At 36.9% G+C, this 17,377-nt stretch overlaps 2 protein-coding genes across 5 annotated transcripts in view; one reads left to right on the forward strand and one right to left on the reverse strand.

Moving 5' to 3' along the window:
• Nucleotides 1-17,377, forward strand: part of LOC127450833 (zinc finger protein 155-like) — a 70,657-nt gene that overhangs the window by 23,584 nt on the left and 29,696 nt on the right. Inside the window, exon 5 of one of the 2 annotated variants that reach the window (XM_051715228.1) lies at nt 16,931-16,967. The exons of the other annotated variant lie outside the window; for it this stretch is intronic. Within the exon in view, the coding sequence (XP_051571188.1) occupies nt 16,931-16,967 (37 nt within the window). The remainder of the gene's footprint in view (nt 1-16,930; nt 16,968-17,377) is intronic. 2 annotated transcript variants of the gene reach the window in all.
• LOC127450830 (uncharacterized) overlaps nt 1-17,377 on the reverse strand; it is a 43,048-nt gene that overhangs the window by 5,556 nt on the left and 20,115 nt on the right. Inside the window, exons 1-9 of one of the 3 annotated variants that reach the window (XM_051715224.1) lie at nt 13,827-14,247; nt 11,266-11,396; nt 11,056-11,167; nt 3,973-4,068; nt 3,601-3,744; nt 3,251-3,378; nt 3,017-3,153; nt 2,745-2,838; nt 2,286-2,618 (exon numbers count right to left, since the gene is read on the reverse strand). In XM_051715224.1, the coding sequence (XP_051571184.1) occupies nt 2,286-2,618; nt 2,745-2,838; nt 3,017-3,153; nt 3,251-3,378; nt 3,601-3,744; nt 3,973-4,068; nt 11,056-11,167; nt 11,266-11,396; nt 13,827-14,097 (1,446 nt within the window). In that variant the 5' untranslated portion in view covers nt 14,098-14,247. Of the gene's footprint in view, nt 1-2,285; nt 2,619-2,744; nt 2,839-3,016; nt 3,154-3,250; nt 3,379-3,600; nt 3,745-3,972; nt 4,069-11,055; nt 11,168-11,265; nt 11,397-13,826; nt 14,248-17,377 lie in introns of those variants that run through there. The other 2 variants (XM_051715225.1, XM_051715223.1) reach the window with 2 other exon arrangements.

A 17,377-nucleotide genomic window follows, 5' to 3' on the forward strand; every position in this document is an offset into this window, starting at 1 on the left:
TTATTTTGGTGAAATAACTAAAGGAAATCTTTTCATAGTCGAGCTGACAATGGCATTTTAATGCAGTGAAATGTTCTCGTCCACTCTTAAGCCCACAAAACACGGTGCTATAGGGTTATTTTAGATTTGTATAGTAACTTTTAGTGGCCAAGCATATTTGGAATTAAGTAAATGTGCAATTAGTGAATCTAGATGGCTGTATAACCCACTCATCCCATGTAAGCACACCATAATGATCTTGAGCATGTAATTAGTACTTAGTTGAAGCACCTTTGGCAGTGATTACAGCCTCAAGTCTTTTTGGGTATGACGCAACAAGCTTTGCATACCAAGAATTTGGGGATTTTCTGCTATTCTTCTCTGCAGATCCTTTCAAGCTCTGTCAGGTTGGATGGGACCGTCAGTGGACAGCCATTTTCAGGTCTCTCCAGAGATGTTCGATTGGGTTCAAGTCCGGGCTCTGGTTTAGCCACTCAAGGACATTCACAGAGTTGTCCCTAAGCCACTCTTGCATTGTCTTGGCTGTTTGCTTAGGGTCATTGTCCTGTTGGAAGGTGAACCTTCGACTCAGTCTGAGGTCCTGAGCGCTCTGGACCAGGCTTTCTCTATCTCTGTATTTTGCTGCGTTCAGCTTTCCTTCAACCCTGACCAGTCTCTGCCGCTGAAAAACACACCCACAGCATGATGCTACCACCATCATGCTTCACCGCTGGAATGGTATTGCGCAGGTGATGAGTGGTGCCTGGTTTCCTCCAGACATGATGCTTGGAGTTGAGGCTAAACAGTTTAATCTTCGTTTCATAAGACCAGAGAATCTTAAACAGTTCAATCTTCATTTCAACAGACCAGAGAATCTTGTTTCTCACTGTCTAAGAGTCCTTTAGGTGCTTTTTTGCAAATTCCAAGTGGGCTTTTCATGTGTCTTGCACTGAGGAGAGGCTTCTGTCTGGCCACTCTGCCATTAAGCCCAGATTGGTGGAGTGTTGCAGTGATGGTTGTCCTTCTGCAAGTTTCTCCCATCTCCACACATGATCTCTGGAGCTCAACCAGAATGACCATCGCCTCTCTTACCAATGCCCTTCTCTCCCGATTGCTCAGTTTGGCCAGGCGGCCAGTTCTAGGAAGGGTCCTGGTTGTTCCAAATTTCTTCCATTTAAGAATTATTGAGGCCACTGTGCTCTTGGGAACCTGCAATGCAACCGAAAATTTTTTGTAGCCTTCCCCAGATCTGTGCCTTGACAAAATCCTGTCTCTAAGCTCTGCAGCTAGTTCCTTTGACCTCATGGCTTAGTTTATGCTCTTGATATGCATTTTCAGCTGTGAGACCTTATATAGACAGGTGTGTGCCTTTCCAAATCATGTCCAATCAATTGAATTTGCCACAGGTGGACTCCAATCAAAGTGTAGAAATATCTCAAAGATGATCCAGAGAAATGGGATGCACCAGAGCTAAATTTCAAGTGTCATTGCAAAGGGTCTGAATACTTACAGTTGTGCTCAAAAGTTTGCATATTTAAGGATAGTGATCATATGAAGCCATTTATTATCACATAGTTGCTTGGCTCCTTTTTAAATCATAATGATAACAGAAATCACCCAAATGGCCCTGATCAAAAGTTTACATACCCTTGAATGTTTGGCCTTGTTACAAACACACAAGGTGACACACACAGGTTTAAATGGCAATTAAAGGTTAATTTCCCACACCTGTGGCTTTTTAAATAGCAACTGAAGTCTGAATACTTCATGAATGCACTGTATAGTGAGTGCAGCAAGTAGCGCATGCAGACTATTTATTAATTAAATCACAGCCCTTACAGTATGATAATCGAACTAGGTCATCACGATTTCAATTTTATTTTGATTAATCGTTTAGCCCTATGAGAAGTACAACATTACTTAACAACAAAAGTTGCAGAAACAGTTTATACTGTGTTATGTAGCCTAATGTTGTACTTCAGGCTTGTGAGACATCAACTGTTTTTATTTCATTTTGAATTGGACATTCATAACTTGCACATCATAAGATTAAATCAGTAACCACTCCGACTTGTATAAGTGTTCTGATTTACACAAAAAATAAGCAGTTCATTAGAGTCATTCCTTTAGAAATGGCACTGTTGGCAATTTACGTTTTGATTCACTAAAAAAGAACCGACTCATAAGAGTCATTTGTTCAGGCATCGGACTATACCAGAAGCACTGTATGGTGTGCACTGTAAATTCAATAGACCCAGATCATTAGAGTCATTTGTCAGACTATACAGACTATATTAGACTCTAACCAAGCCTGGTGTATCCAAGAACCGGGGAAAGAAATCCAGGATGAGTGAAGACTTGTCTGGATCATGCATCATATTCCGTCTGTACTCAAATGTTGCCTTCATTCTCTCCTTAACAATTGCTTGGTCTGTCGAATGTTTCATCATGGAAACAGCTTCTCTGCATTTGTCATCAGATAGCTGCTCGGCTGTTAATGATGTCACACGCAGAGTCTTGGGGCCATCTTGGTAAACTGACTTTGATGTCCTCTTCAAGCTATTTCCTGAGTTGCGCTGAACTGTTTTCAATCTGTAGGCAAGGTAACCCTTGCCACTGAGTGAATCATAGTACTGTTCCTGTCAAACAAAAGTTTTATATGCTTCAATAAGTCTTCTCAGTGCAATGCATGCCAAATATATGTGGCATTTATGCTGAATTAAAAGAGGGACCATGTACAGTGTATCAGTTTACTTAATACTCACGTAACCAGTTGGTGAGCACTTATCCTTCAAATTGGGGAAAAGTGTCACAATTCCAAGAGCATATGTTATGCGCATATTGACTGGTGGGACCCTCCTTTATAACAGCAAGACAAATATTTTTATATTTTAGTCACAATAGGATTTTGTCTGTAGCATTTCATAAGAATGGCTATTTGGTATTTTACTATTCTTATTTATATTAATTGACATTTTGGACATTTTCACGTTTTCTTTTATGAACTAGACTGTAGACTATTTTATTGGTCACTTACCCATGACTCTCTACCATGTCCGCCACAAGGATGTTGACCAGCTTCCTTCGTGTTTGGTCAGACAGTCTCTTGGTTTGGTTGTACTCTTTCAATATATCCGAGCCTCCTGGTTTTGTGCGCAAAGCTGCATAAACCAACTGTAATATAGATAATGCAATAAGAAACCTTCTAATAGTATCCTAAAATTGTTGATATCCTATGCACAATCTGAACAAGAGAGAAAAAATAACTTACATCTCTTGACCTGTTACAATCAGGAGGTGCTTCTAACTGCTTTCTTCTGTGTGCCTTTGTAGGCTGCGGAATTACTGTGGAGCTTGAACTTTCTGATTCCACTGATGAAAATGTCAACTCTCTTTCAGCTTAGAGAACATTACATTGAAATCAAAATATGTAGTGCACTTAACAACACAGTTACATAGAACTTTAAAACAAATGATCAAAATAATAAAACTCAGTAGACTGCATATTTTATAAGCAGATACTATCATGAAGTGCAGTGCAGTTATAAGTATTAAGCGAGTAAACAACCTTGAAAATACATTTTGCATAAATCTTGACAGCAGGTCATTTGAGTTTCTTACCAGACTTATCACCACTGAAAACTTTGAAAGACAGATGTTTAGATGATCTCACTAACTCATCAAAAATATCAGAATCAACTTCAACTTCTCCAGAGTCTTTCAGGACCAAATTAGTTCCATTTGGCAAGTTGAACTTTGTAGAAGCTAAGAGGTGGAAACAAACACAATTAAATTCAAATGTATTAATGTGTATAATATGATGTGTGTTTACATTTACAGTAGCTCATGAATAATTCTGAGAGCAGAGCAATAATAATAAAAAAAAGATTTGGAAAAGATCACGAAGATATTCCAGAGTGCATCATCTAAATGGGGGTTGATCACAAAAGTGTGGATTTAATTATCTGACATTACCCTAAGATGTTAACTTACCTTCTTGAACGAATTGGTAGTAGTCATAGCAGTCATTTTTCATTGGGATTCGGACCCATTTCAGGTTCCCCTCGTACTCCACTTGAACCTGCATTTCTTTGGAATGAAGCACACACACCTCATTGTTAGCCTTGGACAACCATGTGTATCTAGCTAGCTCGTGTACCTTTTCACCTAGCTACATAAATGACATTCCCGACTTGCAGCAACCACGTCTGGCATACAAAGCTATTTTTTGGCATGTTAGATATCTAGCTCAGTGATCCCCAACTGGGGGTAAGTGAAAATAACTGGTTTGCTTGGTATAACCTATAAAATAAAATCTACTTTTTAAAATAAGAATAATAGGGATTAGGGCTGGGAGAAAATATAGATTTGCCGATTAACTCACAATCTTCATTTGAACGATCTCGATACAGTTTCTTAAAATCCTAAGATCAATCATTTAAGGACCACATGAAATTAAAATCAAAGGTTTGCTGCTTTTAGTCCATATTGATTATCTTTAAGGTCATGTATATGCTAGTGTACATGTAAATGCTGACAAAAATTAATTTTCAGAAAATATAAGCATTTAAAATTTACAGTCTCTCTCTTTTGGCTAATCAAACGCAGGTGAAATCATAACGTCACAAAGAGGTTGAGAAACTGTTGAATCAAATGCTTTCTAGAACAAAAACGCACTCTCCCACTACATCTGCTCAGCGCACGTGGCTGTGTTCTCACCTGTGCTGATGATGCCTTCGCAGGGCACTTAGCACAATCCATGCTACAAGGTCGTTCCAAACAGAATTTCCAATAAGAATCACTTACAAAGTGAGTTCTGACTGACCGTTATCACCTTTCAGCCATCTAAAGCTCTCACAGTGGAGGGTAATTGTCTTTGAAGGGAATGGGGCATAAGGATAATCACTTCTGAATGGGACGTGCCAACACTGGCGCTGGATGCAAGGAAAGTGGCTGGAGTTCATTCATATGTTTAATGCAGGCAGTTTTCGGAGGTTTCTTGGGATGTACACCACAAGTAAATGTTCTTTATTCTTTATGTTTAAGTGTATTGTGATTCAAAACATTGCTACATTGTGATGTTTTACTCGCTTGCTTCTCATTCATCTGTACTGGACTTGAACAACGGCTCCAGCCTCATCATAAGCAAAGACAAAGCGATGTGCTGTGTTTGTTTGTGGGCTGGTTATGTAGTAACGTGCTCAGTTACATCATCATTCGGTTCTCAAGTTAGCAAAGAAGCAGATTTGGTAGATCGCTCCTTCATTTTCTCCACTGAACATGGGCATGAGATGCAGCATGATGGAAAGGGTGTGTGTCTGTGTGGCTAAACTAAAGCCCACTGGCAATTTTTTTAAAAGGCACGAGCCATTCGACATGTCCCACACCCAACTTTGTTTCATTGGGAAAGAAAACTGTGCTTGTCAAGGCACTTCAAAGGGACTTTAATATGCAAAGTTAAAGTTAAGCACAGAGATCCTTCCACTGCGTGTTGAGAGTAAAAGATTGGTTTCACCCATTCCATTAAATGTGTGTCCAAAGACAAGATCCACACAACCCATTTCAGTCATGACAACTCTCAGAATAATTTAGCATGTTTAATGTGGGTATGCCATATTGATAGGATACTGGTCTTGGCGCACTAGGTCTGCAGCAGCAGCAGCAGAGCAAGTATGAACGCTTGCAACTGCTAGAACATACACAGACAAATTTCAAAAATTAGACAAACACAAGACATGGGCTCCAACAACTAGTGACCTGACTTATAATGTGTATCTGGACCAGGAAAGCACATATTTTAACTGGTGAGTTAGCCAAGCTATGTGTGGATTTATTTAAACTAATGGCCTATGGTAGCTATGTGCGCTAGTGCTAAATTTGACTAAGGCTTACCTTGTTAAAATCATGCTTCTATGGTTCATGGAAAAAGCTAACCTTACTGTGCAAGCTGGTAGAAGAAAACCCAGCAACCAACTAAGCAAATACCATTTTTCCAAGCGTGCTGCAATAAATCATCATAGAGAGAGAGAACTCATGTTGATTGGTAAACTAAAGAACCCGGCATACTCACGGAGAAGTTCTTCGCTCAAAGCTAAAAAGATCGATCGTACAGATGTAGGTTAATTTGCACCAGCTCACTAATAACTGTGCACGCTAGGGGTTGCACAACTACTGATTGTTAATAGTCGATAAATCAAGCTTATTAGTTGAGTCGAATTCAGATAGTAGTGACGTCATTCCACCCCCAGAGCCTCCGCATTGCCAGGGGGTCTCCAAAAGACATGTTAACTTGGTAGCTAGCCAGGGCTGTACAGTGCAACAGTTTTGCTAGCAATTGTGATTACGAAGTATAACATGCCAAAAGAAAATGTAAAATATCTGCACGTGCTATTTGTTTCATTTATAGTGCTTGGAAAATCCATAAATGACTCCAATTATCAGCGTTGCAACAAAGAACATGTCAAATGAAATCTCGAGCACTCAAACTTTAGCGCATGGTCATGAATGAGTTTTCAGGGTTGAGGCAATTTTCCCTCTATGCTATGCATGTGGCTGCGTTTAAGAGCGGCAGACCTCAATTTTATGTGCTGCACTCAACAAACAAGAGCAGCAGAAACTTAGAGGGGATCAAATAAAAAGCGAGATATTCTGTTTGCCCGCAAGTCTGTGAGTATCTAGATACTTGTAAAACACTTAACAGTCTCAGACAACATGCCCATGGAATAGCTACTTCAACAATGAAGTATAAATAAAAAAGGCTGTATTGATCATTTGGTTTACATACAACAACAATCATTTAATGTAAGCTGATTTTATTTGTTTATTCACTTAATCTATTTTCTGTTTGCATTTTTGAAGATCAAGGTCTGAATGATCAGGCTCATTTTTGTGTTCTGTTAGTGTACTTAAAGGGATAGTTCCTGGAGTCAGTCATCTGTTGTACTCAAATGAAGATTTTTAGAAGAATATCTCAGCTCTGTAAGTCCATATAATAATGCAAGTGAATGGATGCAACATTTTTGAAGCTCCAAAATCCACATGAGAGCAACATGAAAGTAATCTATTTCAGTGGTTTTCAACTGGTTTTGCTTCGGGACCCAGATTTTGCATTGGACATCAAGTGGCGACCCATCATATAAAAAACATAACCTGTACTTAATGTATCCTGGGTCACATTTTCTTTCATCTTGCATAGTTTTGTTCATGGTTTTCAAGTATAAATGCATGTATCAAGCAACATTATTTTTGTTGTTGATGTCAACAACAAAAAGAAGTTCTCCCCCCCCCCCTTTTTTTTTTTTAAAAAGTTGATGAGCATATGTATTTATACGAGACCATCACATTTATTATAGTTTATTTCTTAATATTAATCATCATTCTAACAGAACATACATTACACAGGAGGAAAACTTTATTCATAATTTGTCCACAAGTCTTGGAGGTCCAGACTTTAAAGCCCTTTATGTACAGTTCAAGTCAGAAGTTTACATACACTTATGTTGAAGTCATTAAAACACATTTTTTAACCACTCCACAGATTTAATATTAGCAAACTATAGTTTTGGCAAGTCGTTTAGGACATCTACTATGTGCATGACACAAGTAATTTTTCCAACAATTGTTTACAGACAGATTGTTTCACTTTTAATTGACTATATCACAATTCCAGTGGGTCAGAAGTTTACATACACTAAGATAACTGTGCCTTTAAGCAGTTTGGAAAATTCCAGAAAATGATGTCAAGCCTTCAGACAATTAGCCAATAAATTTCTGACAGGAGGTGTACTGAATTGGAGGTGTACCTGTGGATGTATTTTAAGGCCTACCTTCAAACTCAGTGCCTCTTTACTCGACTTCATGCATGCAGCCATCATACCGCTCAGGAAGCAGATGCATTCTGTCTCCTAGAGATGAATGTAGTTTGGGACGAAAAGTGCAAATCAATCCCAGAACAACAGCAAAGGACCTTGTGAAGATGCTGGAGGAAACAGGTAGACAAGTATGTACATCCACAGTAAAACGAGTCCTATATCGACATAACCTGAAAGGCTGCTCAGCAAGGAAGAAGCCACTGCTCCAAAACCACCATAAAAAGCCAGACTACAGTTTGCAAGTGCACATGGGGACAAAGATCTTACATTTTGGAGAAATTTCCTTTAGTCTGATGAAACAAAAATGTAACTTTTTGGCCATAATGACCATTGTTATGTTTGGAGGAAAAAGGGTGAGGCTTGCAAGCCAAAAAACACCATCGCAACCGTGAAGCATGGGGGTGGCAGCATCATGTTGTGGGGGTGCTTTGCTGCTGGAGGGACTGGTGCACTTCACAAAATAGATTGCATCATGAGGAAGGAAAATTATGTTGATATATTGAAGTAACATCTCAAGACATCAGCCAGGAAGTTAAAGCTTGGTTGCAAATGGGTCTTCCAAATAGACAATGACACCAAGCATACCTCCAAAGTTTTGGCAAAATGGCTTAAGGACAACAAAGTCAAGGTACTGGAGTGGCCATCACAAAGTCCTGACCTCAAATTGTGGGCAGAACTAAAAAAGCATGTGAGAGCAAGAAGGCCTACAAACCTGACTCAGTTACACCAGTTCTGCCTGGAGGAATGGGCAAAAATTCAACAACTTATTGTGAGAAGCTTGTGGAAGGCTACCCAAAATGTTTGACCCAAGATAAACAATTTAAAGGAAATGCTCCCAAATACTAACATAGTGTATGTAAACTTCTGACCCACTGGGAATGTGATGAAAGAAATAAAAGCTGAAATAAATCATTATTCTGACATTTCACATTCTTAATAAAGTAGTGATCCTAACTGACCAAAGACAGGGAATGTTTTCTATGATTAAATGTCAGGAATTGTGAAAAACTGAGTTTAAATATATTTGGCTACGGTGTATGTAAACTTCTGACTTCAACTGTATTTGCTCTTATATTTACAGTATAATGACATCAGCACAGACAGGCATAAGACCATGATGGCATTATAATGTTGGGGCTGCCTGTTTGAGAGGTTTGACTTCATCTATAGTGATTTAAACGATAAAAATTCTCACTAGAATTAAAACGGACATTGGTGCGTGGCGACACGCCAGAGATACAGTAGATTAGAGCACATCAATGCCGCGAGTTGTTCCGTCACACTCACGTGAAAAAAATAAGCTTTAATCACACTGCGAAAATATCGCATTGCAGATGAGAAGCCTTTTGCATGTTTAAAGCGCTGAATGCGAGATTATCATTAAATGTGCCTCGGCAGTCCTAAATTTACCTTAGGTGCCCCCAAAAATTTTTCAATGCGAGAACCATGCCATGTTCGTTCCCTGCTGTCTGCGACCCACCAGTTCAGAAACACTGATCTAGATGACTCTGGTGGTTAAATCAATTTCTTCCGAAGCGAAATGATAGGTGTGGGTGAGAAACAGATCAATATTTAAGTCCTTTTTCCTTCACTTTCACTTTCTCCTTCTGTTTTTGGTGATTCATATGCTGCGTGCATATCGCATCCTACTGGCAGGGAGGAGAATTTATGACAAAAAATTACTTAAATATTGAACTGTTTCTCACCCACACCTATCATAAGTCTTGGATTTAACCACTGGAGTCACATGGATTACTTTTATTCTAACTTTTATGTTGATTTTGGAGTTTCAAAATTTTGGCACCCATTCACTTGCATTGTATGGACCTACAGAGCTGAGAAATTCTTCTAAAATTCTTCATTTCTGTTCTGCAGAAGAAAGTAAGTCAAACACATCTGGCATACCAGCAGAGTGAGTAAATCATGAGAGAATTTTCATTTTTGGGTGAATTATCCCTTTAAACATATTTAAACATGTTATGACTTCTCACTTTTTACTTGTTTTTTCTACATTTGCTGATTAAATAATTCATACAGAAATCTCTGTGATTATACCCCTTACTACATGGTGTTGCAATGAAGCAACAAAATAAATGGGGGGTCAAAAAATTGTAAACATGATCTTATCTCATCTTCGTGTAAAAGTAAATAGCGGTTAGACACAGGTGCATCATGGATCTGAGAAACGTGGAGGTGTGGCTTTAATTTACATACATTTTTGTTCATTTGAAAATATACTCAGATTTAACACATCACACATTTTTGATTATAAAGATTTAATGTTTTAACTTGATCAAACCTAATTACTGATATCAAAAAATTGCATTTTCACTCGTTGTAATTCCATTGCTGATTTCAAAAATTTACATTTTAGCTAGTGAAAACTGAATCGTAGATATCTATAATCAACCCTTGTGCGTCAATAAAAAAAAGTTACTCAGAGGTCCTTAGATGACAAAAATGTCCGCGTCAAAAAACTGCCATAATAATATTATATCTTAATATTATTTTCCACTTTCAATGAGTTTTTTTAAACCAACATCAGTCCTGATCATAACTATGAAATATATTTTCCCTTTAAATGCCAATTTGTTTACATATTGCCACTGTTGTTTTTTACACACCCATATTTTTCAATACACACATACAAAACACACTGACATCCATACCAGCACACCCACACAATTTTAGCTGCATCATTTATTCAATTGGCCTGCAGTGCTCTATAATACAGCAAACAGAAAATTGGGAAAAAAGCATGTATTTGCTCCATAGGCTAACCATGAGCAAAATGGCGCCATCTGGTGGAAAATATTATTTATTTTTATTTTGAAGCCATAGCTCCAGAATGAAAGCATATTATCATAGAATTCACATTTTATGCTTTAAATGCACTGGGATCAAATATTGCAGTTTTAATGGGTTTCAATGGGGACATTTTTGTCCTGAAGGTCCTGAGTGTAACTGTTTTGTGTACACCGTGTATTATAGAGGTATTATAGGAAATGAGTTTGAAATATCAAAATTCCTCCAAAAATACACACCTTTGGCAAAATTTATACCGTTGGCATTAACACAGCCAAAATGATCGAAAAAGACAAAAATGTCCCAAAGGTCACACAAGGGTTAATATCCTGCACATGATTAAATGTCAAAAGGGCTTGTGATACAATACCAGCTCTACTCAGGTTCTCTCTCCACATACCTCTCAAACTGTTACTTTGATCCTCCTCAGTTTTATCTTTCACAGAGAAATCCTCACATGCTTCCTCCTTAATCGTGGTCATGCCTAGTTCATCATCCATGAAATTTGGTGACTAAAGAATGGAAAGCAAAAGAGAGAACTAGTAAGCTGTATTGTAACATTGATAATAAGATAACTTCATGTACATCAACAACAGTATGTGAGACCAACCTCTCCTGTGATGACTGAAGAATCTACATGTCTCTCCTCCTTTTGACCAACATTTGACTCCTCGTGTCTCCACATATTCATGCACCATTCCTTACCGAAGACATTGTGGATCGCAGGAGGATGTGCAGTTTCTGCAGAACATTTAAGTATTAGGTCTGCATAATTAAAATGCCTGTCATTCACAAAATATGGCAAGCCGAATTAACTTTTAATCATCATGTCCAGGATATGAATATCAACCATTCAAGTTTCACTAGTTAAAATGCTGATTCTTGTTTTGATATCAGTAAGTAATTGCATTTGCACTAGAACAAAATACTTGATTACTGATATAAAAAATGACGTCATTACTCGTGGAATTACACATTGTTGATATCAAAAATGGAATTTCAATTAGTAAAAAACTATTCTTGATAGCTGTCAAAACGCACCAATATCTATAATTAATTTCTTACTAGTTGAATTCCAGTCAGCAATCACTGCACTTCTTACAAGTAAAAATTAAAATTTCTTATATCAATAATTACATTGTTACAAGGAATGTGCAAAATTACCAATTTAAATAATCAACTAGTCAGTCGGTTGTTTGAACGACTAGTCTGTGTTAAAGAAATACATTTATAATTAGGCTCCATTATGTTCACGTGACCCAGATCAGACACATTTCTGGAGGACATACGGATGCCAAGCTCAGAACTTCAGCCAGAAAACTAACGGATGTTAAACAAAAATATAGGCTAAATAACTATAACATCTTATTGCAAGGAACTATCAAAGCAAGAGAAGTAAGAAATAAGAAAAGCTCCAATACAGAGCGGCACAAAACTTATGTGGATCCTGAACACAGAATGGCATGCTTTAATGTAACCAGAGCACTTGGGAGTCTCAGGGTAATCCTCGCTGTGCATTCAAGCGCAGAACTGCAAGATTGCGGGTACATTAATAGTCCTTATTTGGTGGCATGCTCCACCATGATATTTTCTTTAACAATGTGATTCTGGTGCTATATATTCCAGGTTGACGGAATACAGTAGAAGCAGAGCAGATCACTTCACGTGCGCCAGTGGTTCTGTTATGGCTCACAAAATATGGTTTAAACCAGGCTTTTATTGTGCAGCACAAATGCACCTTTCAGATGAGAAGCATATTTAGCATGTATAAAGCACCAAACGCAAGATGAATATAATTTAATCCACTCAACTCCTGGGCAGTTGATCTGAAAAATGCATTTGCACTGCTCGGCTGAAGCGTGGTTTTCGTGTGAGTGTGGCATGAAAAACAATTCGGGGCTAGACCAAAATCATTCACGCTTGATTCCTGAATGTTTTGCCCTAGTGACACCCCTGTCCACATGCATGGATATAATAAAACAATAATATGTAGAAACCGTGTCAGATACTCTCGTCATTCTGAGTGGGTTTGATTCATATTTTGAGAGATCATTCCTCTTGTTAATGATATGATGTGAGCACTGCTGTAGGTTGGATAAAACACTTTCCCCTGCAGAATGTTCATTTTAAGAGGCAAGAGAGCTGATTCTTTGTTAAGTTAAAATATCTTTTTTTTTTTACCGGCAGTGTCATCTCATCTGTGATCAGATTTTCTAAAGCTATGGCCAGATATGCAGTCCACCAACATTTAAATGAGATAGGGACATCCAGCAACAATGTCGCTGGCGGTGTGAATGGGGCTTCAGACAGAATCAGCAAAATCTCTCCAAAGCACCACACATATATACAAACATTACACCCAGCAGAGGATTTAACGTCCGACAGTGATCGTCTTGTAATGTATTGTTGATGCGGCAGCGGTACTTTGATGGCTGAAACAGCAGCGGTGCATAAATTGACTAAACTTAAGCAGTAAAGAGACGAAACTTCTCGCAGAATGTTTTACTGTGCTAACTGTTATTCACTTTTAACCACAGCAAGCTATAATCACGCAAAAACACTCTCCAAGAAGTTAAGTTTCTCAATTAATTTGAAAATTGCGCCTCCCCTTAAAGTAGTGTACCCAACTAATCGGCTTGTCAGATGTTGGACGATTAGTCGACCACCATGCCACATCCCAATTTGTCACTAGTGCAAAGGTGTATCCCTGATAACAACAACTGAAATATATCTGTAATTCGGTTTTCACAAGTGGCAATGTTAATATCAGAAATCTGTAGTTTGGTTTGAACTAGTGAGAAACCATTTTATGATATCTTTACCTTAATTACTTAATTTATTGATATCTGAAATAACAAAACTAGCATGTTACACTAACACAGATATAAAAAAATGCTAATTTTTACCGGTGAAAATTGAATTGCTGATTTTTATAGGATAATTAATATCCTGCACACAATTAAAAGTCAATTTGGCTTGCCATATACAACATTATTCACATCTCCAACCCCCTACAAGCTTGTTTTTTCCTCATAATAGCATTTTTTTTAAAGAGTTATAGTCTCAGGTTATGATCAAATCAAATGTGAAATGAGAATATTTTTGTCTAATTGGGAAAATGCTAGCTAATTTGATAACGCTTTAAACGAAGTGTGTAGTTGAATATTTGACCTGTGAGTGGTGAATGTGTGAATGCAGCATCTGTCCCGTTCATCATCTTCTCAGATGCGGTTTTTCTCGCTGATTGAAGTTCGTTCTCCAGTAAATGACATTTCTGTTGCAGAGACTCGATTTGATTTGTACATCGTGATATCTCTAATCGCACAAAAGACGAATTCTCCTCGAAAAGTTTGCCTATTTCAACAATCGCTGTCTTTGCCAGCATTTCCATTATGGATGTTAACTGTGTCTGAAAATCAACAGTATTCATGACGTCCATCATTCACGGGACTATTTAACAGTGTAATAGATGTAAATACTCGTCCTTTCAGCCAACGCGATGGTCTCTATTATAAAAGCCTGCTTTTCTATCCTCAACAATCAATGTTTCTGTGATCAGCGTCTCTCTGGTAAAATCAAAGCACACATTGCATTTGGCAGAACAGGATCATGGGAGGAATTACCGTAAACCGCCGTATAGAAAGCTCAATGTAAACACAACCATATATATATATATATATATATATATATATATATATATATATATATATATATATATATATATATATATATATATATATATATATAATAAAACCCCTAGAACGTTTTTGCTGGGGCACTTATAATATTTGTAGTATTTTGAAATGTACGTTGTACAATATATATGTACAAGTATGTGTCTTTTTATTTCAGTGAAAACCATATATGAACATATATTTCATGTACGTATTTTGCATATATTGCCGTATTTCTATGTTAAGTTCAGCAATAACTCTTCAAGCACAAAATAAAAATAAAACTGTATGGTTCACTGTGTGAGAAAATGTAGGTTTTTGTCTCAGACTAAAACTAAATACTGAACATATTCATTTATCGTTTAAATGAATGTGTAAATCTACATAAATCACTGGTGTGTATCAAATTGATTCATTATGTGGTGCCCTTAAAGGAATATTCCAGGTTCAATACAAGTTAAACTCAATCGACAGCATTTGTGGAATAATACTGATTACCACAAAAATTCATTTTGACTTGTTCCTCCTTTTCTTTAAAAAAACAAAAATATTGGTAACAATGAGGCACTTGCAATGGAAGTGAATGTGGCCAATTTTTGGAGGGGTTAAAGGCAGAAATGTGAAGCTTATAATTTTATAAAAGCACTTACATTAATTCTTCTGTTAAAACGTGCATATTATTTGAGCTGTGATGTTGTTTAAAGAGAGGCAAGTCAAAAAAAATTGTTTGAGGTAATCAATATTATGCTACAAATGCTGTTGATTGAGCTTAACTTGTATTGAACCCAAAACATTCTTTTAAAATAACATTGCTGGAACAAAAATCAACAAATTCATTAACTTCAGATCTGAATCTTTTGTACTCCAGTCCAGTGTAGAGTATTGTACATTACAGGTGCACTTACATTTCAACATCTTTAGACACTAGAGGCTTGGATGCAGCTTCATTCAAACTCAATAGTTTTCAGTTACCAATGCCATTTTAGAAATTCACAATTTACAGTCAGTCATAATTATTTTAATCAATGAGTGAAAGTGTTCAAAAAACAGGACGGTTACTGAGATCAAGCGGCTGGTCGTGTGATCCTAACATGGCAGATCCCATGAGGGGACCCTCTCCATGTAGAATAAAACAGCATTAATAAGGTTACTGATATGACTAGAGTCTTCATCTCATGTGAGTGCTCATGATTTTATACATATGTTTCAAAATTACAATTAATTTCTTCAGGAGTAAAACATTTTAATGGGGAAAAGATTACTGAGTGCACCTTAAAGAGTTAAGTTACTGTAATCACAGTAAGTATTGTGTATAGTATATTTCACAGCAGTCTATAATTATCCCATATATATATATATATATATATATATATATACAAGTATTATTAAACTGCTATATTGCAGTCTTATTATTTTGTTATTGTTGATGTTATTTCTTCATGAAAGCACAAAAGATGTTTTTTTTATTTTTTATTATTGTGGCATGAATACCTTGAACTTAATATAATAATGAATCATAAAAAATAATGATGATATAAACATTCCAGCAATATTTCAATAGAACAGTACAAGTAACAAGGTAATAAAAGGCAAGGTGACAAAGTGAAAAAAGAATGAAAAAAAATCACAGACGCAATAGTCCATTGTGGTCATACTAACAGTGATCCATCAATGGTTAATGTAGAGCTAGGATGATGACAACACTGAAAGAACAGAATATTAGATTGTTAGTTACTAAAATAATTTACCATATCTCTCCCATAGTCACCTTTAACTGACTTAATACTTTGTAATCACATACTGTCAATACTGACTCAGTTTTGTTTAATATTTCTATATACAGAATTTTTTCTAGTTCACCCCAAAATGAAAACTCTCTTATCATTTCCTCACCCTCATGCCATCCCAGATGTGTGACTTTCTTTCTTCTGCAGTACACAAATTAAGATTTTTAGAAGAATATTTCAGCTCTTTTGGTCCATACAATGCAAGTGAATGGTGACCAGAACTTCTAAGCTCCAAAAAGTGCATAAATGCATCATAAAAGCAACCTATACTCCAGTGGTTTAATCCATGTCTTCTGAAGCGATCCAATTGGTTTTGGGTAAGAAAAGACCAAAATGTAACTCCTTTTTGACTGCACATCTTGACAGCAGTCTCCTTGGCGATCATGATTTCAAACTCGATAACACTTCCTATAGCACCATCTAGCGCTCTGCACATCATAGAAATCATGATCGTGCCAAGAGACTGCAATGGCAAGATGTGCAATGAAAAAAGAGTTATATTTTGGTTTTTTCTTACTCTAAACAGATTGGATCACTTCAGAAGACATTGATTAAACAACTGGAGTCTTATGGATTACTTTTATGCTGCTTTTATGTGATATTTGGACCTTCAAAGTTCTGGTTGCCATTCACTTGCATTGTATGGACGTACAGAGCTGAAATATTCTTCTAAAAATCTTCATTTGTGTTCTGCTGAAGAAAGTAAATGATGAGAGAATTTTTAATCTTTGGGTGAATTATCCCTTTTATTGTGAAATTTTTGAGCTCATTACTTTTTCCTGTATAGATATTTTTCTTTGTTTGTGTTTTTCAGAAGAAAGAAAGTCATACACATCTGGGATGGCATGAGGGTGAGTAAATGATGAGAATTGCTATTTTTGGGTGAACTATTCCTTTAATATTTTACTTAACAGATTTTTTTCCCCCTAATATTTCCAACACTAAGAGCGTTTACATGCACATTCTTACACCAATTATGCATGATAAAGTGTGTAGTCATGTAAACACCTTAACCGGCATCTCACCAGCTTATCTGATGCCTCTTCATGGATTCGACTTAAAAAGCTATACGAGTTATCAGTGTATCGGTGTGCATGTAAACGGGCTCAATGTTTTGCTCCGTACTTCCATAAACTGATTTTTTAGCTTCTTATTACTGCTTCCACTTACTTAATTGGATGTTTCCCACTCAAATTCTGATAGCCTCTGCAGAAATGTAGCCACACGAGGATTGAGGTTTTGAGATTTCCTTTGGAGAGCT

The sequence above is a fragment of the Myxocyprinus asiaticus genome, chromosome 13 (assembly GCF_019703515.2).
Source record: "Myxocyprinus asiaticus isolate MX2 ecotype Aquarium Trade chromosome 13, UBuf_Myxa_2, whole genome shotgun sequence".
In the NCBI taxonomy this organism is placed as follows: Eukaryota; Metazoa; Chordata; class Actinopteri; order Cypriniformes; family Catostomidae; genus Myxocyprinus; species Myxocyprinus asiaticus.